This window comes from Salvelinus fontinalis, chromosome 2 (assembly GCF_029448725.1).
Source record: "Salvelinus fontinalis isolate EN_2023a chromosome 2, ASM2944872v1, whole genome shotgun sequence".
Lineage (NCBI taxonomy): Eukaryota > Metazoa > Chordata > Actinopteri > Salmoniformes > Salmonidae > Salvelinus > Salvelinus fontinalis.
Window position 1 is genome coordinate 14444662 of NC_074666.1, and position 24097 is coordinate 14468758.

Consider the following 24097-nt stretch of genomic DNA (forward strand, 5'->3'; position numbering starts at 1 on the left):
CTCTCGGAACTCATTAAGAAGTGGCTTCTATCTTCGATATGCTTAAAATGCCACAATGTCACAAATAATCTAACACACACAACATGAGCAGATTTACTTGGTCAAAACAGAGTCTATTGTCCTGCTGATAGTTGAAATTAAACATCTGCATTTTCAAGAGTATTTTTATCATTCTTTTATTCATGAAAGCATAAAGATGTTGATGAAGAAATACTGTACAGTATATGCTTTATCCAACATTATGTGGTTGCATGATGTTTGTAGTTAGAAATGTAAAACTTTAGAATACTTAATACATTGCAAATTGGGGGGATTTTTGTTCACACCTAGCCCGAGCTATTAGACTATCCTTTTGTCAAGGTGGAAGAGTCTATTGTCAGGCTAAGTGTCACGACTTCTGCCGAAGTCGTTGCCTCTCCTTGTCCGGGCGGTGTTCGGCGGTCGACTTCACCGGTCTTCTAGCCATCATCGATCCATTTTTCATTTTCCATTGGTTTTGTCTTGTCTTCCCACACACCTGTTGTCAATCCCATTCATTACCTGTTGTGTATTTAACCCTCTGTTTCCCTTCATGTGTTTGTCAGAGATTGTTCGTTGTCAAGTGTTGTGTTGTTTGTGTATAGGTGTGCGATGGGTCTTCGTACCCAGATTTGTATTATATTTTTCCGTGAGTGTTATGGAGCAGATTACTTGGACTTTAATTAAAGTACTCCATGCTACACTCTATTTTGACTCTCCTGCGCCTGACTTCCTCTGCCATTTATACACGCCGCTGTGACAGAATCTCTGACCAATATATATGAAGTCAGCAGGAAAGGACACGACGGCCATGGAGGTGGAAAAGTGCGTTATGGAACAAGCGAAGGAGATTGACTGTTTGAGCGCCATCATGGATCGCATTGTTCAGAATATGGATCGCTGGGAGAGACAGGGAGTTTCTCCAGCGCCTCCACTGCCACAACTGGGATTTACCTCTAACGCGTTTTCCCCACATGAACCTAACAAAATCCGTTTACCCCTACCCACGGGTTACAACGGAGATACTGCTGGCTGCCAGGGTTTCCTCCTTAAACTGAACTTATATCTGGCCACGGTCTCCCCAGTACCATCCGACCGGGAGAAGAGTTCCGCCCTCGTCTCATGCCTCACCGGGAAAGCCCGGGAGTGGGCCAGCGCTGTGTGTAGAGAGGAGAATGCGGCGTTGGACCATTTTGAGGAGTTCACCCTTTATTTCAGGAGAGTATTCGACCATCCTCCCGAAGGAAAAACGGCGGGTGAGCTCCTCTATCATCTGAGGCAGGGGACGAGGAGTGCCCAGGAGTTTGCTTTGGAGTTTAGGACCTTGGCTGCCGGCGCTGGATGGAGCGACAGGGCCCTGATCGACCATTACCGTTGTAGCCTACGCGAGGACGTCCGTCGGGAGCTGGCCTGTAGAGACACCACCCTTAACTTCGACCAGCTGGTGGACATGTCCATCAGGCTGGACAACATGCTGGCTACTCGTGGACGTCTAGATCGGGGTCTGGTTGTTCCATCCTCTCGCACCCTCTCTCCCGAACCAATGGAATTGGGAGGGACGGTGCGCCGGGAGACCGGAGGGGGTTCCCGCTCGAGCACCATCTATGGTCGCAGAGATCACACTGCTGGTCGGTGCCGGGTTGGTTCCTCTGGGAATAGAGAAGGCAGGCAGGGCACTCTGGCATCACCCCAGGTGAGTAGGCACCATTCTCATCCAGAGCCCTCTGTTGCACTTATGTTTGTCTCTGTCACTTTTCCGGATTTTTCCCTGCAGTCCCAGTATAAGGCGCTAGTAGATTCAGGCGCGGCTGGAAATTTCATTAATAAAAATTTAGCTCGTAGTTTAGGGCTCCCTATTGTGTCTGTGGATATGCCTGTTCCTATTCATGCCTTAGATAGTCGACCATTAGGGTCAGGTTTTATCAGGGAGGTCACCGCACCGTTGAATATGATAACGCAGGAGGGTCACAAGGAGAAGATTAGTCTTTTCCTTATTGATTCCCCTGCGTATTCTGTGGTGCTAGGTCTACCCTGGTTAGCGTGTCATAACCCCACTGTTTCTTGGCCACAGAGGGCTCTCACGGGGTGGTCGCGAGAGTGCTCAGGGAGGTGTTTAGGGGTTTCCGTTGGTGCTACTACGGTGGAAAGTCCAGACCAGGTCTCCACCGTGCGCATTCCCCCTGAATATGCCGATTTGGCACTCGCCTTCTGTAAAAAGAAGGCGACTCAATTACCACCCCATCGACAGGGGGATTGTGCGATAGATCTCCTGGTAGACGCTGCATATCCCAGGAGTCACGTGTATCCCCTGTCACAAGCGGAGACAGTGGCTATGGATAATTATATCTCTGAATCCCTGCGTCAGGGGTTCATTAAGCCATCCATTTCACCCGCCTCTTCGAGTTTCTTTTTTGTGAAGAAGAAGGATGGCGGTTTACGCCCGTGCATTGATTATCGAGACCTTAATAAAATCACAGTAAAATATAGTTACCCGCTACCGTTGATAAATACAGTAATGGAGTCAATGCGCGGGGCCCGCTTCTTCACAAAATTGGATCTCAGGAGTGCGTACAATCTGGTGCGTATTAGGAGGGGTGATGAGTGGAAGACGGCATTTAGCACCACCTCAGGTCATTATGAGTACCTGGTCATGCCATATGGGTTGATGAATGCTCCATCAGTCTTCCAATCGTTTGTAGATGAGATCTTCAGGGACCTGAACGGGCAGGGTGTAGTGGTGTATATCGATGATATTTTGATATACTCTGCTACACGCGCTGAGCATGTGTCCTTGGTGCGCAGGGTGCTTGGTCGCCTGTTGGAGCATGATTTATATGTCAAGGCTGAGAAATGCTTGTTCTTCCAACAATCCATCTCCTTCCTAGGGCATCGGATTTCCACATCAGGAGTGGAGATGGAGAGCGACCGCATTACAGCCGTGCGTAATTGGCCGACTCCAACCACGGTAAAGGAGGTGCAGCGTTTTTTAGTTTTTGCCAATTACTACCGGAGATTTATCCGGGGTTTTGGTCAGGTTGCAGCTCCCATTACCTCACTGCTAAAGGGGGGACCGGTGCGCTTGCAGTGGTCGGCCGAGGCGAATAGGGCTTTTGGTAAACTGAAGGCTCTGTTTACCTCGGCGCCTGTGTTGGCTCATCCGGATCCCTCTTTGCCATTCATAGTAGAGGTGGACGCATCCGAAGCTGGGATAGGAGCAGTGCTCTCTCAGCGTTCGGGTGTGCCACCGAAGCTTCGCCCCTGTGCTTTCTTTTCGAAGAGGCTCAGCCCGGCGGAGCGTAACTATGATGTGGGGGACCGAGAGCTGTTAGCTGTCGTAAAAGCCTTGAAGGTGTGGAGGCATTGGCTTGAGGGGGCTAATCACCCTTTTCTCATCTGGACTGACCACCGCAATCTGGAGTACATCCGGCAGGCGAAGAGACTAAATCCTCGCCAGGCAAGGTGGGCCATGTTTTTCACTCGTTTTGTGTTTACGCTTACTTACAGACCAGGCTCCCAGAACGTCAAGGCAGACGCATTGTCTCGGCTGTATGACACAGAGGAGCGACCCATGGATCCCACTCCCATACTCCCAGAGTCGTGTTTGGTGGCGCCAGTAGTGTGGGAGCTGGACGCGGACATTGAGCGGGCGTCACGTGCAGAGCCCTCTCCTCCTGAGTGTCCAGCTGGTCGTCTGTACGTTCCGTCTGCTGTCCGCGACCGATTGATCTATTGGGCTCACACATCACCCTCCTCTGGTCATCCTGGGATAGGTCGGACGATGCGCTGTCTTGATGGGAGGTACTGGTGGCCCACTTTAGCTAAGGACGTGAGGATTTATGTTTCCTCCTGTTCGGTGTGCGCCCAGTGCAAGGCTCCTAGACACCTGCCTAGAGGTAAGCTTTTACCTTTACCCGTTCCTCAACGGCCGTGGTCGCACCTGTCAGTGGATTTTGTGACTGATCTTCCACCTTCACAGGGTTACACCACGATCCTGGTCGTTGTGGATCGGTTCTCTAAGTCCTGTCGTCTTCTCCCTTTGCCCGGTCTCCCTACGGCCTTACAAGCTGCGGAGGCTCTGTTTACACATGTTTTCCGGCATTATGGGGTGCCTGAGGATATAGTGTCTGATCGGGGTCCCCAGTTCACGTCAAGGGTCTGGAAGGCGTTCATGGAACGTCTGGGGATCTCGGTTAGTCTTACCTCAGGTTTTCACCCCGAGAGTAATGGGCAGGTGGAGAGAGTTAACCAGGATGTGGGCAGGTTTCTGCGGTCCTATTGCCAGGACCGGCCAGGGGAGTGGGCGAAGTTCGTGCCCTGGGCAGAGATAGCCCAGAACTCGCTACGTCACTCCTCCACTAACCTTACCCCTTTTCAATGTGTATTAGGGTATCAGCCGGTTCTGGCTCCTTGGCATCAGAGTCAGACCGAAGCTCCTGCGGTGGACAATTGGTTTCGGCACGCTGAGGAAACTTGGGAGGCAGCCCACGTCCACCTTCAGCGTGCCATAAGGCGCCAGAAAATTGGCGCAGACCGTCGCCGCAGTGAGGCCCCGGTGTTCGTACCAGGGGACAGGGTCTGGCTCTCGACCCGAAACCTGCCCCTCCGCCTGCTCTGCCGGAAGCTGTGTCCGCGGTTTGTGGGGCCGTTTAAAGTCCTGAGGAGAGTGAACGAGGTATGTTATAGATTACAACTGCCCACTAATTACCGTATTAACCCCTCGTTCCATGTGTCTCTCCTCAGGCCGGTGGTGGCTGGCCCGCTCCAGGAGGCTGAAGTGCGTGAAGTTCCTCCGCCTCCTCTAGACATCGAGGGGGTCCCGGCGTACGCTATTCGATCCATTTTGGATTCGAGACGTCGGGCGAGGGGCCTTAAGTACCTCGTGGACTGGGAGGGGTACGGGCCGGAGGAGAGATGCTGGGTTCCGGTGGAGGACGTTTTAGATCCTTCCATGTTAAAAGAATTCCACCGCCTCCATCCGGATCGCCCTGCACCTCGCCCTCCGGGTCGTCCCCGAGGCCGGTGTCGACGCGCTGCTGGAGCCGCGCGTCAGGGGGGGGGTAATGTCACGACTTCTGCCGAAGTCGTTGCCTCTCCTTGTCCGGGCGGTGTTCGGCGGTCGACTTCACCGGTCTTCTAGCCATCATCGATCCATTTTTCATTTTCCATTGGTTTTGTCTTGTCTTCCCACACACCTGTTGTCAATCCCATTCATTACCTGTTGTGTATTTAACCCTCTGTTTCCCTTCATGTGTTTGTCAGAGATTGTTCGTTGTCAAGTGTTGTGTTGTTTGTGTATAGGTGTGCGATGGGTCTTCGTACCCAGATTTGTATTATATTTTTCCGTGAGTGTTATGGAGCAGATTACTTGGACTTTAATTAAAGTACTCCATGCTACACTCTATTTTGACTCTCCTGCGCCTGACTTCCTCTGCCACTTATACACGCCGCTGTGACACTAAGAGCCCATCACAGAAACGTTGTTTGCACCCATAGGTTTTAGGCCTGCAGTAGGTTATAATAATCCATGCCTTCTGGGAATTTTTAAAAGTTCAAAAGTTATGGGTGGAGTTAGAATTTTGGCTGTCAGAAGTATTAAAATCAACCAATGTCAGCCTTTAAATGGTTTATTATCCAAATGTTTAAAGTGCTGTGTGGGCGACGGAGAGAATGCATTTGACTGTTTTTAATATTATCGCTTTCAGGAGGAACGGAAAATTGGGTGTCAATTCATAAACCATGTGCCATATTTTCTACAAGGACATGTTGTTTTCAGAGTCCACAAACAGAAGGTGGAGTTCCAGAGCTCACAGGTTGAGCCTGGCATAGATTGTGACTGCAGCTCATTCCTCGCCCCCTCTTCAACGCCTCATTCTTCGCCTGACTCTCCGCCAATGCCTTCTGACTCTCAGCCAATGACGTGACTCTCCGCCAATACCACCTGGCTCTGGACCAATGCATCGGCTGATTCATTTTACAATCACGGCTAAAGCGATTTAATTAAGAGTTTCAGTTAGGAAAATATGGCGCTGTACAACGGGACCGGTCGGGAGAACTGTAAATAAAAATCTGATTGATTTATCAAGACCAGTCCCCATGCTCTGTAATTCAGTAATAGTAATAATAATCGCTGGATAACAGATCGGCTCTTGGAACTCATGAAGAGGTGGCTTCTATCTTCAATATAATCATTAATTCAGAAGGTTAAACCCATAGGTTTTAGGCCTGCCGTAGGTTATAATAAATAGACAAATGTGTGTCAATTCATAAAGCATGTGCTATGGAATCGGTACATCGAATCTCTTCCCAACTATTTTGCAATCTATATGGCACAGTTGTCAATTTTTTCGTCTTTAAATGAAACTGGTATATATTTTTATTTATCACAATTTTCTTTAACCAATTTTGGTCTTTAACGTAGGGCCGACAGATAAGTTCCTTACTTCTGTCTTTTCTGGTTGATTAAACTGAAATTGCAACCAACTTTCTATGGCTTGTTTAAAAAATAATGATATTCTGTAGATCATTTTTTTCAACTAACCCGAAAGTGAGCGGTTGTAATCTGAATAAAGGGAAAAAGGCCATTCTTGAACATGGGGTGAGACATTCTTACTAATTTGTAAATTTTTGCTTGTTATTTACAATTATTTAATTCTGTTTTTAGAGGGAGAGAAACCAAAATCCCACTGTGCCTATTTTTCGAAAATGTAAAGTGAAATTCCCCCTTTGTATTTACCCAAGTTCTCTCTTAACTCCAGGACCACTGACATGTTTTTTTATTGTTGCCTGATGCAGGACTCTAGTGCCAGAGAAGAGAGACTGTCAGACTGAATTGATTGCCATAGTTTAGACTACCGATAGAGATAGATCAGCGTTCTAACTCCCCCTTTGTGATAGTGTGGTGCAATGACAGAATGACACCATCTACCACTAACGGTCACGGCATAAGATGTAACTTTTAAAGAAAGAACCACCATACATTTCTCTCTCTCTCTCTCTCTCCCTTTCTCGATACCCCCTCTCTCCCTCTCTCTATAACCCCTCCTCTTAGTCTCTCTCTCTCCCTCTCCCTATAACCCCCCTCTCTCTCTTTCTTTCTTTCTCCCTCTCCCTATAACCCCCCCTCTCTCTCTCTCTCTCCCTTTCTCGATACCCCCTCTCTCCCTCTCTCTATAACCACCCCTCTCTGTCTCTCTCTCTCCCTCTCCCTATAACCCCCCCTCTCTCTCTCTCTCTCTCCTTCTCCCTCTCCCTCTCTCCTTCTCCCTCTCTCTCTCCTCCCTAAACCCTCCTCTCTATCCCTATACCCCCCTTCTCTCTCTCTATCCCTCTCTCTCTCTCTCTACCCCCTCTCTCCCTCTCTCTCTATCTCTCTCTCCCGATACTCCCTCCCTCTCTCCCTCTCTCTCTCTCTCTCTCCCTATAACCCCCTCTCTCTGTCTCTCTCTCTCCCTATAACCCCCCTCTCTCTCTCTCTCTCTCTCTCCTTCTCCCTCTCCCTCTCTCCTTCTCCCTCTCTCTCTCCTCCCTAAACCCTCCTCTCTATCCCTATACCCCCCTTCTCTCTCTCTATCCCTCTCTCTCTCTCTACTCCCTCTCTCTCTATCTCTCTCTCCCGATACTCCCTCCCTCTCTCCCTCTCTCTCTCTCTCTCCCTATAACCCCCTCTCTCTGTCTCTCTCTCTCCCTATAACCCCCTCTCTCTCCTTCTCCCTCTCCTTCTCCCTCACTCTCCTCCCTATACCCCCCTCTCTATCCCTATCTCTCTCTCTCTAGCCCCTCTCGCCCTCTCTATCTCTCTCTCTCCCGAAACCCCGCACCCTCTCTCTCTCTCTCTCTCTCTCTCTCTCTCTCTATACCGCCCCTCTCTCTTTTTCTCCATCTCCTTCTCCCTCTCTCCTTCTCCCTCTCCCATCCCTATACCGCCCCCTCTCTATCCATATACCCCCACCCTTCTCTCTCTCTCTCTCTCTCTCTATACCGCCCCTCTCTCTCTTTTTCTCCATCTCCTTCTCCCTCTCTCCTTCTCCCTCTCCCCTCCCTATACCGCCCCCTCTCTATCCATATACCCCCACCCTTCTCTCTCTCTCTCTCTCTCTCTCTCTCTCTCTCTCTCTCTCTCTCTCCTGTCTCTCTCTCTCTCTCTCCTGTCTCTCTCTCCTGTCTCTGGCTCAGCTCAGGAAAACATGTTTGTGCTCATTAACAATGCAACAGCAGCAGGCAGCCTCCTGAAATACAGGATTGGAAAGGCTACTGGGACAGATGCTATGCTGTCTGACCGTAAAATGAAAACAATGTTTAGCTAATACAACATAATGATTATCTAATATGATACAATGCTATGCTAATAAAACACAATCCTTAGCTAATACAACACAATGATTATCTAATATGATACAATACTATGCTAATACCACACAATCCTTAGCTAATACAACACAATGGTTATCTAATATGACACAATGCTATGCTAATGCCACACAATGCTTAGCTGACACAACACAATGGTTATCTAATATGACACAATGCTATGCTAATAGCAATGCAATGCTATGCTAATAACTTTCTGTCCAAAAATGATGCAGAAAAATGTATCCATGCTTTTGTTACTTCTAGGTTAGACTACTGCAATGCTCTACTTTCCGGCTACCCAGATAAAGCACTAAATAAACTTCAGTTAGAGCTAAATACGGATGCTAGAATCCTGACTAGAACCAAAAAATGTGATCATATTACTCCAGTGCTAGCCTCCTTACACTGGCTTCCTGTTAAGGCAAGGGCTGATTTCAAGGTTTTACTGCTAACCTACAAAGCATTACATGGGCTTGCTCCTACCTATCTTTCCGATTTGGTCCTGCCGTACATACCTACACGTACGCTACGGTCACAAGACGCAGGCCTCCTAATTGTCCCTAGAATTTCTAAGCAAACAGCTGGAGGCTGTCACGCCCTGACCGTAGATTGCTTTGTATGTTTCTATTTTTAGTTTGGTCAGGGTGTGATGTGGGTGGGTATTCTATGTTGTAGGTCTAGGTTTTATATTTCTATGTGTTTGGCCTGGTATGGTTCTCAATCAGAGGCAGCTGTCTATCGTTGTCTCTGATTGAGAGCCAAACTTAGGTAGCCTGTTTTCCCACTTTTGGGTGTGGGTGGTTATTTTCTGGTTAGTGTTTGTTGCACCTGTCAGAACTGTTCGTTGGTCGTTTTGTTGTTTTTGTTCGTGTATTCATTCTTGATTAAAAGTATTATGGATATGTACCACGCTGCACTTTGGTCCTCCTCTCCTTCTCCCGACGATAATCGTTACAGAGGCAGGGCTTTCTCCTATAGATCTCCATTTTTGTGGTTTGGTCTGCCTACCCATGTGAGAGACGCAGACTCGCTCTCAACTTTTAAGTCTTTACTGAAGACTCATCTCTTCAGTGGGTCATATGATTGAGTGTAGTCTGGCCCAGGAGTGTGAAGGTGAACGGAAAGGCTCTGGAGCAAAAAAACGCCCTTGATGTCTCTGCCTGGCCGGTTCCCCTCTCTCCACTGGGATTCTCTGCCACTAACCCTATTACAGGGGCTGAGTCACTGGCTTACTGGTGCTCTTTCATGCCGTCCCTAGGAGGGGTGCGTCACTTGAGTGGGTTGAGTCACTGACGTGATCTTCCTGTCTGGGTTGGCGCCCCCCCTTGGTTTGTGCTGTGGTGGAGATCTTTGTGGGCTATACTCGGCCTTGTCTCAGGATGGTAAGTTGGTGGTTGAAGATATCCCTCTAGTGGTGTGGGGGCTGTGCTTTGGCAAAGTGGGTGGGGTTATATACTTCCTGTTTGGCTCTGTCCGGGGGTATCATCGGATGGGGCCACAGTGTATCCTGCCCGCTCCTGTCTCAGCCTCCAGTATTTATGCTGCAGTAGTTTATGTGTCGGGGGGCTAGGGTCAGTTTGTTATATCTGGAGTACTTCTCCTGCCTTATCCGGTGTCCTGTGTGAATTTAAGTATGCTCTCTCTAATTCTCTCTTTCTCTCTTTCTTTCTCTCTCTTGGAGGACCTGAGCCCTCGGACCAAACCTCAGGACTACCTGGCCTGATGACTCCTTGCTGTCCCCAGTCCACCTGGCCGTGCTGCTGCTCCAGTTTCAACTGTTCTGCCTGCGGCTATGGAACCCTGACCTGTTCACCGGACGTGCTACCTGTCCCAGACCTGCTGTTTTCAACTCTCTAAAGACCGCAGGAGCGGTAGAGATGCTCTTAATGATCGGCTATAAAAAGCCATCTGACATTTACTCCTGAGGTGCTGACTTGCTGCACCCTCGACAACTACTGTGATTATTATTATTTAACCATGCTGGTCATTTATGAACATTTGAACATCTTGGCCATGTTCTGTTATAATCTCCACCCGGCACAGCCAGAAGAGGACTGGCCACCCCTCCTAGCCTGGTTCTTCTCTAGGTTTCTTCCTAGGTTTTGGCCTTTCTAGGGAGTTTTTCCTAGCCACCGTGCTTCTACACCTGCATTGCTTGCTGTTTGGGGTTTTAGGCTGGGTTTCTGTACAGCACTTTGAGATATCAGCTGATGTAAGAAGGGCTATATAAATTGATTTGATTTGATTAATACCACACAATGCTATGCTAATACAACACAATCCTTAGCTAATAGAACACAATGCTATGCTAATACAACACAATCCTTAGCTAATAGAACACAATGCTATGCTAATACAACACAATCCTTAGCTAATAGAACACAATGCTATGCTAATACAACACAATCCTTAGCTAATAGAACACAATGCTATGCTAAAACAACACAATCCTTAGCTAATAGAACACAATGCTATGCTAAAACAACACAATCCTTAGCTAATAGAACACAATGCTATGCTAAAACAACACAATCCTTAGCTATTAGAACACAATGATATGCTAAAACAACACAATCCTTAGCTAATAGAACACAATGCTATGCTAAAACAACACAATCCTTAGCTAATAGAACACAATGCTATGCTAAAACAACACAATCCTTAGCTAATAGAACACAATGCTATGCTAAAACAACACAATGATTCACATGATTATGTTTCATGATGTTCATGAAAACATCTCATAATCTGTCATCTGGGCACTTGAAAAATACAATAGTGCTTTAACAACATCTGTTAAAAACTCATTCAGGATTACAAGGAATTTACCCACAATCCTCCATGAAATGCCTCCTGGGTATAGGGAGGAAGCATGATAGTCATACAGACAAACTAGTGTTTTCATGAGACGCTGTCACTACATTTTAGCCATCGACACACACACACACACACACACACACACACACACACACACACACACACACACACACACACACACACACACACACAGAGACACACACACAGACACACAGACACAACGTCAAGTAACCTGTAACCAGTCAGTAACCTTTTAGGACCTGTGTCAGTTGTAGTTTCAGTAGCAGTGGTAGATTCCCCTGACTGACCCCAAGGCTCCTGTCAGAACAGCCTCCAGATTCCCCTGACTGACCCCAAGGCTCCTGTCAGAACAGCCTCCAGATTCCCCTGACCCCGAGGCTCCTGTCAGAACAGCCTCCAGATTCCCCTGACCCCAAGGCTCCTGTCAGAACAGCCTCCAGATTCCCCTGACTGACCCCAAGGCTCCTGTCAGAACAGCCTCCAGATACATCATACCAACCATCATATCAACCATCATTCTAACCATCATATCAACCATCATTCTAACCATCATACCAACCATTATACCAAACATCATACCAACCATCATACCAACCATCATATCAACCATCATACCAACCATCATACCAACCATCATTCTAACCATCATACCAAACATCATACCAACGATCATACCAACCATCATACCAACCATCATACCAACCATCATTCTAACCATCATTCTAACCATCATACCAACCATCATACCAACGATCATACCAACGATCATACCAACCATCATACCAACCATCATACCAACCATCATTCTAACCATCATTCTAACCATCATTCCAACCATCATACCAACCATCATACCAACCATCATATCAACCATCATACCAACCATCATATCAGGTCTTACAGGTCCTACCCTCTCCCTCCTCTCCCCCTCCTACCCTCCCTCTGCCCCCCTCCTCTCCCCCTCCTCCTCTCTCCAGTTCAGTTAGAGGGTCTTATAGTCTATGTGCTAGAGATAATTCAACTTTAATGGCCAACAGTCACCGTTCCCTGGGGATTATAGGAATATTTCCACCAGGAAGCTATTTGTACGGAGGATGCTTTGTGTCAACAGTGGGTGTGTGTGTGTGTGTGTGTGTGTGTGTGTGTGTGTGTGTGTGTGTGTGTGTGTGTGTGTGTGTGTGTGTGTGTGTGTGTGTGTGTGTGTGTGTGTGTGTGTGTGTGTGTGTGTGTGTGTGTGTGTGTGTGTCTACACCCTATGCTGACTCCGCACAATCTCATCACAGCAGAATAGAAGCTATTTATCAAGCTAGAAGGCCGCCAGACGTATGAGGAATATTAGGCCGTTACAATACTATTCAGACACCAGGCCCCCAGACGTACAAATCCTCTACAATGTTAGTGTCCGTCATACGAACTCACAGAGGAACCGACAGGGGAACCGACAAGGGAACCGACAGGGGAACCGAGAGGGGAACAGACAGAGGAACCGACAGACTAACAAGAATATTCAGCTACAGCACATCTCAGAATAATCAATATCTTGGAATACATTGTAGTCGGCCGAGAGAGCTTTCCTTCATCATTTCTATATTGACATTCAAAACAATATCTACAAACCTTGTGTTGTAAAGAAAAGAGTCAACAATATAAAGACTAGCATTTGAACTGGGGAGGTATTTTGGGGGGTTTCCATGTATTACTTCATAGTTGTGATGTTTTCACTATTATTCTAGAATGTAGAAAATAGTTAAAAAAATTAAGAAAATGCATTGAATGAGTAGGTGCGTCCAAACTTTTAACTGGCACTGTATGTAAATAAGGTATTTCTGTTTTTGTTTTTTTAATAAATGTGTACAAATGTATAAAAATCTGTTTATGCTTTGTCATTACGGGGTATTGTGTAGATTGATGAGGCAAAAAAAATGATTGTATACATTTTAGAATGAGGCTGTAACGTAACAAAACGTGGAAAAAGTCAAAGGGTTTGAATACTTTCTGAAGGCACTGTGTCTTTCTATGAAGAAAGAAGGTGGGCGGTGTAGCCATAGAAACAGCAGTAGAATGTTAATGGAAAGCTTGGAGCCAATAGGGACCTTAGAAAACCATCACTATGAGGGCTGTGTGATGTCATCACCACTAGCCCAATCTGCTGATGCATCCTAAGGTGGAGCTCTGTCTGAAAGCTCTCTGACCACGGTGACTCTGTCTGAAAGCTCTCTGACCACGGTGACTCTGTCTGAAAGCTCTCTGACCATGGTGTCTCTGACCATGGTGTCTCTGTCTGAAAGCTCTCTGACCACGGTGTCTCTGTCTGAAAGCTCTCTGACCACGGTGTCTCTGTCTGAAAGCTCTCTGACCACGGTGTCTCTGACCATGGTGTCTCTGACCATGGTGTCTCTGTCTGAAAGCTCTCTGACCACGGTGTCTCTGTCTGAAAGCTCTCTGACCACGGTGTCTCTGACCATGGTGTCTCTGACCATGGAGTCTCTGTCTGAAAGCTCTCTGACCATGGTGTCTCTGACCATGGTGTCTCTGTCTGAAAGCTCTCTGACCATGCTGTCTCTGTCTGAAAGCTCTCTGACCATGCTGTCTCTGTCTGAAAGCTCTCTGACCATGCTGTCTCTGTCTGAAAGCTCTCTGACCACGGTGTCTCTGTCTGAAAGCTCTCTGACCATGGTGTCTCTGTCTGAAAGCTCCCTGACCACGGTGTCTCTGTCTGAAAGCTCCCTGACCATGGTGTCTCTGACCACGGTGTCTCTGTCTGAAAGCTCTCTGACCATGCTGTCTCTGTCTGAAAGCTCTCTGACCATGGTGTCTCTGTCTGAAAGCTCTCTGACCACGGTGTCTCTGTCTGAAAGCTCTCTGACCACGGTGTCTCTGTCTGAAAGCTCTCTGACCATGGAGTCTCTGTCTGAAAGCTCTCTGACCATGGAGTCTCTGTCTGAAAGCTCTCTGACCATGGTGTCTCTGTCTGAAAGCTCTCTGACCATGGTGTCTCTGTCTGAAAGCTCTCTGACCATGGTGTCTATGTCTGAAAGCTCTCTGACCATGGTGACTCTGACCATGGTGTCTCTGTCTGAAAGCTCTCTGACCACGGTGTCTCTGTCTGAAAGCTCTCTGACCATGCTACAGGACACAAGAGACAAGATACACAGATCTGAATGACAAGAGGACAACCATAGATAGTCTTAACCACACCGTAGTGCAGGGGTCGTGCTGATCTAGGATCAGTTTGCCTTTTAGATCAGAAGAAATACAATTACATTGACAAGGGGGGAGCTGATACTATATCTTTGAATACAAGACCAGGGCTCGTATTCACAAAGCATCTCAGAGGTACTGATTTAGGATCAGTTAGGATTCCTTTTAGAGCACAATGAATACAATTACATTGACAAGGGGGAGCTGATGCTAGATTACTATCCCAACTCTGAGACGCTCTTGGAATACAAGCCCAGGTCTCTCTCTCACAGCGAGAACATTGTCTCAGTGTACAGGGGAACATCTCCTGAATCTGATTATATAACAGAATGCATAATGATGTTGATTTCATGATACGTCTTTCTCTCTGTTATTTGCAGTCTGACTGGAGGCAGGACAACAACAGTATACCCTATATTCAACAGTATTTATTTAAAAGCCTGTATTATCGTAGCCTATGCCTGCTTCCCAAATGGTACCCTATATAGTGCACTACTTTTGACCAGAGCCCTATGACAACCTTTATTTTCTCTCAGGAGGATTTGTCTTTTTGTGGTGTTAATACTGTTGCCGTGGGACACAACTTGAAACACCAAATCCTGTTACTCTGTGAATGAACCAGATGAATTAGAATTTCCTGTTTACTATCCAAAGAAACAGAGTTACTAGAGCAGGATTGACATAAAAAAAAGGGGATGCCCGGTCTAGTAGTTCTATTTCCAACCGTTCTATTAGTTATATTTCTACGGTTACAGCATTCCTACAACTCACCCATTTCCCTTTTGTAAGTGTACACAATCGCTATGGGAAGGAGGCCATGGGAGTGAACGGGAGGTTACATCCAGGGGGGGGGGGTGGGGGGGGCTCTTGCCTGATTCCAGGGGAAAGACAGACGGACCAAGGCAGAATGACGTTGACAAAGTGTTGGAATGGAAATCTCCATTGATCTCCCTTTTTCCAAGGGTAGAGCACAGTCTTTTCATTCCTGAGCTGCTGACAGAGCTGCCGTGAGGTGAATGTTAATGATTTCCTGGTTCCTACTGAGCTTCAGAATGTATCAGACAGCTCATCATGACCAAACTGGTTCTTTCTAGACTAAGCACCCAATTTGGTATTCTGAAAAACTGCCAGGATTTCCACAAAGTGTCAATCACTGATACCGCCCAGTGAAATATTTTGTTTATTTGTATTTATGATGCTAAGACCACACAAGTCAATCAAACCAGTCAATATCTGCCAGTACATTATACAGAAACCAAATATGACGTTATGCAGTGGAATACTCTCTTTAACATTTCATTCATTTCACTATAAACAATCCATATCTGCACACTGTCATCATACTGAAACCCAATAATAATACATTCAACAGTTCATTTATTTTCCTTCAGAACAATATAACGAGTGTAAAAAGCAGTGTTCCAGTACTCACCAGACAATTCCCTGAGCTCCAGAACCGATGGGTTTTAGATTCTGGTAGCGTTTGAGAACTGTGAAGGTGGAATCTCCTACTTCCACGCTGTAGAACTGGTTGTCCACTTTGCTTTTAGACATGTTGTAGTGTTTGCCGATATATGACACATCCAATTGTTTACCAAAACCCTGCAGTAGACAGACAAAACAAAAAGGTCAGTGATGTCACTTTCACCTCTGGGACTGGCTCTAAAACACCAGTTGCATTGCTAAAGTTATTTTATTCATTTTATTCATTCAAAATACCATTTAGAACTAGTCCCATTAACAATGCATGTTGACTACAGTACAATATGCCTGCAACATTAAAGCATACATCACATATTCTGTGTCCGCTGTCATTGGCATGTCTAATTTCCAAACTTCATAATAAGATATTCTTATTCATTCCACTTCCTTCACTCTTGAGTTTTCTAAAACGACAGTTTACAGAAAACTATAGAAACAAAACATGCCTGTTCGGTATTCTGTGGACAAAGGGTTTGCATGAGAGTGGGGACGTATCGGCTATCCAGAACTAACAGGGAGACATAAACCGGGCAGGACAGGGATGCAACATGGTAGTGTCTCAAATTGCCACACAGGACACACACATTACTCCATGTACATGTCCAGCCCAGTCTAGTAACTGACTGTCCAAACATGCATACATAAGCCAAATATATTCCATGTTGAATAAGAGACTAGTATAGTACAGCACCACAGAGATATAGTGCATTCATTCTATGTCTATGCATATTATACATGCATCCCAAATAGCACCCTAATACCTATATAGTGCACTACTTTTGAACAGAGACCTATGGACAGAAGTAGAACACTATATAGGATATAGGCTGTCATTTGGATGCATTTTCTGAAGAGAATAAGACTATAGCAAGATGATCTGGAGTAAGTCCAGACCAGAGCCTGTTCCTCCTGGGGAGATCTGGAGTAAGTCCAGACCAGAGCATGTTCCTCCTGGAGAGATCTGCAGTCAGTCCAGACCAGAGCCTGTTCCTCCTGGGGAGATCTGGAGTAAGTCCAGACCAGAGCATGTTCCTCCTGGAGAGATCTGCAGTCAGTCCAGACCAGAGCCTGTTCCTGGAGAGGATGAAGAGCCCTGCTATCTGCAGTCAGTCCAGACCAGAACCTGTTCCTGGAGAGGTTGAAGAGCCCTGCTATCTGCAGTCAGTCCAGACCAGAACCTGTTCCTGGAGAGGTTGAAGAGCCCTGCTATCTGCAGTCAGTCCAGACCAGAACCTGTTCCTGGAGAGGTTGAAGAGCCCTGCTATCTGCAGTCAGTCCAGACCAGAACCTGTTCCTGGAGAGGATGAAGAGCCCTGCTATCTGCAGTCAGTCCAGACCAGAGCCTGTTCCTGGAGAGGTTGAAGAGCCCTGCTATCTACAGTCAGTCCAGACCAGAACCTGTTCCTGGAGAGGTTGAAGAGCCCTGCTATCTGCAGTCAGTCCAGACCAGAACCTGTTCCTGGAGAGGTTGAAGAGCCCTGCTATCTACAGTCAGTCCAGACCAGAACCTGTTCCTGGAGAGGTTGAAGAGCCCTGCTATCTACAGTCAGTCCAGACCAGAACCTGTTCCTGGAGAGATTGAAGAGCCCTGCTATCTGCAGTCAGTCCAGACCAGAACCTGTTCCTGGAGAGATTGAAGAGCCCTGCTATCTGCAGTCAGTCCAGACCAGAACCTGTTCCTGGAGAGGTTGAAGAGCCCTGCTATCTACAGTCAGTCCAGACCAGAACCTGTTCCCGGAGAGGTTGAAGAGCCCTGCTATCTATAGTCAGTCCAGACCAGAACCTGTTCCTGGAGAGATTGAAGAGCCCTGCTATCTGCAGGCAGTCCAGACCAGAGCCTGTTCCTGGAGAGGTTGAAGAGCCCTGCTATCTGCAGGCAGTCCAGACCAGAACCTGTTCCTGGAGAGGTTGAAGAGCCCTGCTATCTGCAGGCAGTCCAGACCAGAACCTGTTCCTGGAGAGATTGAAGAGCCCTGCTATCTGCAGGCAGTCCAGACCAGAGCCTGTTCCTGGAGAGGTTGAAGAGCCCTGCTATCTACAGTCAGTCCAGACCAGAACCTGTTCCTGGAGAGATTGAAGAGCCCTGCTATCTGCAGGCAGTCCAGACCAGAGCCTGTTCCTGGAGAGGTTGAAGAGCCCTGCTATCTGCAGGCAGTCCAGACCAGAGCCTGTTCCTGGAGAGGTTGAAGAGCCCTGCTCTAGACTGTCCAGTTCTATCAAGAGGTCTGTTTTTCAACAGCCGACTGACAATTAAATAGATCATAATTAACAAAGATCTCCAGTAATTGCAATTGTTTATTGAATTTAGTGGGGTGGTTCTAGACAGCTTTTATTAAAGACAGATAACAGCGCCTTCAGAAAGTATTCACGCCTCTTGACTTTTTCCACATTTTGTTGTGTTACAGCCTGAATTTAAAATGGTGATGGTGTGTCACTGGCCTACACACAATACCCCTTAAAGTCAAAGTGGAATTATGTTTTTAGAAATGTTTTGGAATTAATCAAATTAAAAGTGGAAATGTCTTGAGTCAATAAGTATTCAACCTTTTTGCTATGGCGATGCCTAAATAAGTTCCAGAGTAAAAATGTGCTTAACAAGTCACATCATAAGTTGCATGGACTCTCTCTGTGTGCAATAATAGTGTTTAACATGATCTTAATTGACTACCTCATCTCTATACCCAATACATACAAATTATCTGTAAGGTCCTTCAGTCGAGCAGTGAATTTCAAGCACAGAATCAACCACAAAGACCAGGGAGGTGTCCAATGCCTCGCAAAGAAGGACACCTATTGTTAGATGGGTACAAATAAACAAGCAGACATAAAATATCCCTTTGAGCATGGTGAAGTTATTAATTACACTTTGGATGGTGTATCAATACACCCCATCACTACAAATATACAGGTGTCCTTCCTAACTCAGTAGCCGGAGAGGAAGGAAACCATTCAAGGATTTCACCATAAGGCCAATTGTGTCTTTAAAACAGTTCCAGAGTTTAATGGCTGTGAAAGGAGAAAACTGAGGATGGATCAACAACATTTTAGTTCCTCCACAATACTAACCTAATTGACAGAGCGAAAAGAAGGAAGCCTGTACAGAATAAAAAATATTCCAAAATCTGCATCCTGTTTCTGCACAGGATGCACTAAAGTAAAACTGCAAAACATTTTGCAAAGCAATTCACATTTTGTCCTGAATACAAAGTGTTATTTTTGGGGCAAATACAACACATTTCTGAGTACCACTCCTCATATTTTCAAGCATACTGGTGGCTGCATCATGTTATGGGTATGCTTGCATTTGTTGTGGACTGGGGAGTTTTTCTAGATAAAAAATAAATGGAATGGAGCTAAGCACGGGCAATACCCTAGAGGAAAACATGGTCCAGTCTGCTTTCCACCAGACACTGGGAGATGAATTCACCTTTCAGCAGGACAATAACCTAAAACACAAGGCCAAATCTACACTGGAGTCGCTTACCAAGACGACATTGAATGTTCCTGAGTGGCGTAGTTACAGTTTCGACTTAAATCGTCTTGAAAATCTATGGCTAGACTTGAAAAATGATCAACAACCAACTTGACAGAGCTTGAATTTATTGTTTTAATAATTAGCAAATATTGTACAATCCAGGTGTGCAAAGCTCTAAGAGACTTACCCAGAAAGACTCACAGCTGTAATTGATGACAAAGGTGATTTTAACATGCACTGACGGAGGGGTGTGAACACTTATGTCAATGTGATATTTCTGTATTTCATTTTTAATACATTTGCAAACATTTCTAAAAACATGTTTTCACTTTGTCATTATGGGGTATTGTGTGTAGATGGGTGAGAAAACAAATACATTTAATGAATTTTGAATTCAGGCTGTAATGTAACATCATAGGTTAAGGGGAATGAATACTTTATGAAGGCTCTGTACATCCCAAAGATTTATCTTTCCATCTATTCTTCCATCCTTCCATCCATCCATCCTTCCTTCCATCCATCCATCCATCCTCCCATCCTCCCTCCCTTCCTTCCTTCCTTCCTTCCATCCATCCATCCTTCCTTCCTTCCATCCATCCATCCATCCATCTATCCATCCATCCATCCTTCCTTCCATCATCCATCCATCTTTCCTTCCTTCTATCCTTCCTTCCTTCCTTCAATCCATCCATCCATCCATCCGTCCATCCATCCATCCATCCTTCCTTCTATCCTTCCTTCCTTCCTTCCATCCATCCATCCATCCATCCATCCATCCATCCTTCCTTCCTTCCATCCATCCATCCATCCATCCATCCATCCATCCATCTATCCATCCATCCATTATTCCATCCATCCATCCATCCTTCCTTCCTTCCATCCATCCATCCATCCATCCTTCCTTCCTTCCATCCATCCATCCATCCATCCATCCATCCATCCTTCCATCATCCATCCATCTTTCCTTCCTTCCATCCATCCATCCATCCATCCATCCATCCATCCTTCCTTCCTTCCTTCCTTCCTTCCTTCCTTCCTTCCTTCCTTCCATCTTTTTATCCATCCACCCTTCATCCATCCATCCTTCCTTCCATCCTTCCTTCCATCCTGCCATCCAACTATCCATTCTTCCTTCCATCCTTCCATCCATCCTTCTTTCCTTCCAGCCATCTTTCCTTCCTTCCAGCCATCCTTCCTTCCTTCCTTCCTTCCTTCCATCCATCCATCCAGCCCTCCCTCCCTCCCTCCCTCCCTCCCTCCCTCCCTCCCTCCCTCCATCCATCATCCATCCATCATCCATCCATCCATCCATCCTTCCTTCCTTCCTTCCATCCATCTTTCCTTCCTTCCTTCCTTCCTTCCTTCCACCCTGCCATCCATCCTACCCTACAATAGACTGGAGCATCTTAGCTCTAATTATAGATGATCTAATTTATATTTCCATTTTCTTGATCAGGGAGTGATGCAGTAAACAATTAGGCCAAAAAAAACTAAAGAAGTGTGAAGTGTATTATGTTTACCAAAGGGTCAATATGATTAGTATTTCATACTGCTGGAAGCAATTTACGATATGAAGCCACAGGTTAGAATCACAAGTATACATAGTTAATCCGGTAATCCGTTTCAATCATGTGCATTTTTGTTTCTGTCGTTCATATTCAATAGCATCATTGAGGAAGCCTTGTCCCATTCTGTAAATGTTGTACCCAACTCAGGGTTGGGGTCATTTCCATTTAAATTCAGTCAATTTAAGAAGACATTTGGAATTGGAATGGCAGTTTACTTCCTGAATTGATTAAAATGAAATGGAATTGAGCCCAAGCCGTACAAGCTACAACACATAAAGTATAGGCCAGGGGCAGGCTACCAGAACGGTCTTCATCTTAGACACAGAACAGACAGAGCTAATGAAGAGGAAATGGAAGTGTATGAATACTGTACCTTATTTTACCTGTAAGGAACACACACCTGACAAAAGGCTATTTTCACATCCAGGACAGGTTCACTGCAGTAATAGAAGAAATCCCTCCTCATAAATACCTGCAAGACACAAACAGAGAGAGGCTAGAGATTAGAGGCTAGAGGCTAAAGGTTAGAGGCTAGAGGTTAGAGGCTAGAGATTAGAGCCTAGAGTTTAGAGTCTGGAGATTAGAGTTTAGAGGTTAGAGTCTAGAGTTTAGAGTCTAGAGATTAGAAGTTAGAGGTTAGAGGTTAGAGGCAAGAGGCTAGAGGTTAGAGTCTAGAGTCTAGAGTTTAGAGTCTAGAGATTAGAAGTTAGAGGTTAGAGGCTAGAGGTTAGAGGTTAGAGTCTAGAGATTAGAAGTTAGAGGCTAGAGGTTAGAGGTTAGAGGCTAGAGATTAGAGTCTAGAGATCAGAAATTAGAGTTTAGAGATTAGAAGCTAGAGATTAGACGTTAGAGGCTAGAGGTTAGAGGCTGAGGTTAGAGGTTAGAGGCTAGAGGTTAGAGTCTAGAGATCAGAAATGAGAGTTTAGAGTTTAGAGATTAGAAGCTAGAGATTAGAGACTAGAGATTGGAGGTTTATTTCTTTATTCACTACTGGGCAGGTTGTCTGAGAACACATTCTTACAGCAAGAACCTGGAACAGAGGTTGCAAGGGAGAGGAGGGCCTTTCTAGAGACTGAATATTTAGACAGCTGGTCACAGATCTGTTTTAGCTGTACAGCCATCTACTATAGATAGGTTAGAGGTTAGAGTTTAGAGGCTAGAGATCAGAGGTTTGAGATCAGAGGTCAGAGGTTAGAGATCAGAGAGTGGTTGCTACCTAAGGTTTCTATGGGAATGTGGTGGAGCTTGTCTGGGTCGTATTGTAGATACTGAGCCTTCCAAAAAGTAAAGACTACAGCTACACCCCAGATGACCTCAACAACTTATTGACTGACTGTTGACTATATTGACTGACTGACGTAGCTTACAGCTCAGTCCCTGAGGTTTGTGAACATTCATTGATTGATCACCACAATGAACCATTTAACAGACCACCAGACCCCCAAGAAAGCCAAGCAGCTCCAGACCTGTCCCTGTTCCCAACCCACTACTACACCACCTCCACCAACGGGCCATATAGCAATGAAAATAAAGTGCAGCAGTACTACACTCATAAACAGGCAGGTTCAATATTTCACACTGCGGTAAATAAATAACTTAAGATCTGAATGCATATGAGATGAGCTCCGGCTCAGATGACGAGTACTGAAACATATTGTAGGAACTCTTTTCAGAAATAAAGACAATGCACAGTATAAAAATATTCAGACAGAAAGACTTGGCCCCAGCAGTTCTAGGGTTCTCAGGGGTACATTTTCATGTCTGGCAGCAAGACAAAAATAAATAAATAAATGTCTGGATTACTCCTATACCTTGATCTAGCATAATGGATCATGACTACTGTACAGGAGACATGAGCAGTCAGAAAACGATCTGAGATGGACTGATTAAATACAGTTTGAGGGCCTGATGAAATACAGTTTGAGGGCCTGATGAAATACAGTTTGAGGGCCTGATGAAATACAGTTTGAGGGCCTGATGAAATACAGTTTGAAGGCCTGATGAAATACAGTTTGAAGGCCTGATGAAATACAGTTTGAGGGCCTGATGAAATACAGTTTGAGGGCCTGATGAAATATAGTTCGAGGGCCTGATGAAATACAGTTCGAGGGCTTGATGAAATACAGTTTGAAGGCCTGATGAAATACAGTTTGAAGGCCTGATGAAATACAGTTTGAGGGCCTGATGAAATATAGTTTGAGGGCCTGATGAAATACAGTTTGAAGGCCTGATGAAATACAGTTTGAGGGCCTGATGAAATATAGTTCGAGGGCCTGATGAAATACAGTTTGAAGGCCTGATGAAATACAGTTCGAGGGCCTGATGAAATACAGTTTGAAGGCCTGATGAAATACAGTTTGAGGGCCTGATGAAATACAGTTTGAAGGCCTGATGAAATACAGTTTGAGGGCCTGATGAAATACAGTTTGAAGGCCTGATGAAATACAGTTTGAGGGCCTGATGAAATACAGTTTGAGGGCCTGATGAAATACAGTTTGAAGGCCTGATGAAATACAGTTTGAAGGGTATAGTTTTTTGATCCACAGTCGAGGAGTGCAGTGGGATTCAAATGTATTTCATTTAATACAAAGGGTTCCTCTTCGGAAGAAAAAGCCTTCTAAGAATAGCTAGCTGGTGTAGTTCAGGAGTCAGACAATATGCTAATATGTTGATTACTTCCTGGTATATGCTGTAGGCGTATTTGTCTCCCCCACCTCACCCCCTGTGGGGAAACCAAGAACGAAGTCCCAAATGGCACCCTATTCAATACATACAGTAGTGCACTACTTTTGACCAGAGTCCTATGGGCCCTAGTCAAAAGTAGTACACCAGATAGGGAAAAGGGTACCATTTGGAACACAGTAAAGTGCTTTATATTTCAGACATTATGAAACATTCAGACAGAACCAACCAATTACCAAAATGGAAGATGCTCGAATATTACTTAGTGGCATTCTCAGTAGTGAGGGTTGTCATTCTCAGTAGTGAGGGTTGTCATTCTCAGTAGTGAGGGTTGTCATTCTCAGTAGTGAGGGTTGTCATTCTCAGTAGTGAGGGTTGTCATTCTCAGTAGTGAGGGTTGTCATTCTCAATAGTGAGGGTTGTCAATCTCAGTAGTGAGGGTTGTCATTCTCAGTAGTGAGGGTTGTCATTCTCAATAGTGAGG

At 45.7% G+C, this 24097-nt stretch overlaps 1 protein-coding gene across 9 annotated transcripts in view; it reads right to left on the reverse strand.

The window, feature by feature from the left end:
• mapk10 (mitogen-activated protein kinase 10) overlaps positions 1–24097 on the reverse strand; it is a 138997-nt gene that overhangs the window by 77589 nt on the left and 37311 nt on the right. For 7 of the 9 annotated variants that reach the window (XM_055864494.1, XM_055864474.1, XM_055864484.1 and 4 more), the window contains exons 2-3: positions 21332–21403; positions 15839–16008 (exon numbers count right to left, since the gene is read on the reverse strand). In XM_055864494.1, coding sequence (XP_055720469.1) covers positions 15839–16008; positions 21332–21403 — 242 coding nt within the window. Of the gene's footprint in view, positions 1–15838; positions 16009–21304; positions 21404–24097 lie in introns of all 9 variants that reach the window. The other 2 variants (XM_055864513.1, XM_055864504.1) reach the window with 2 other exon arrangements.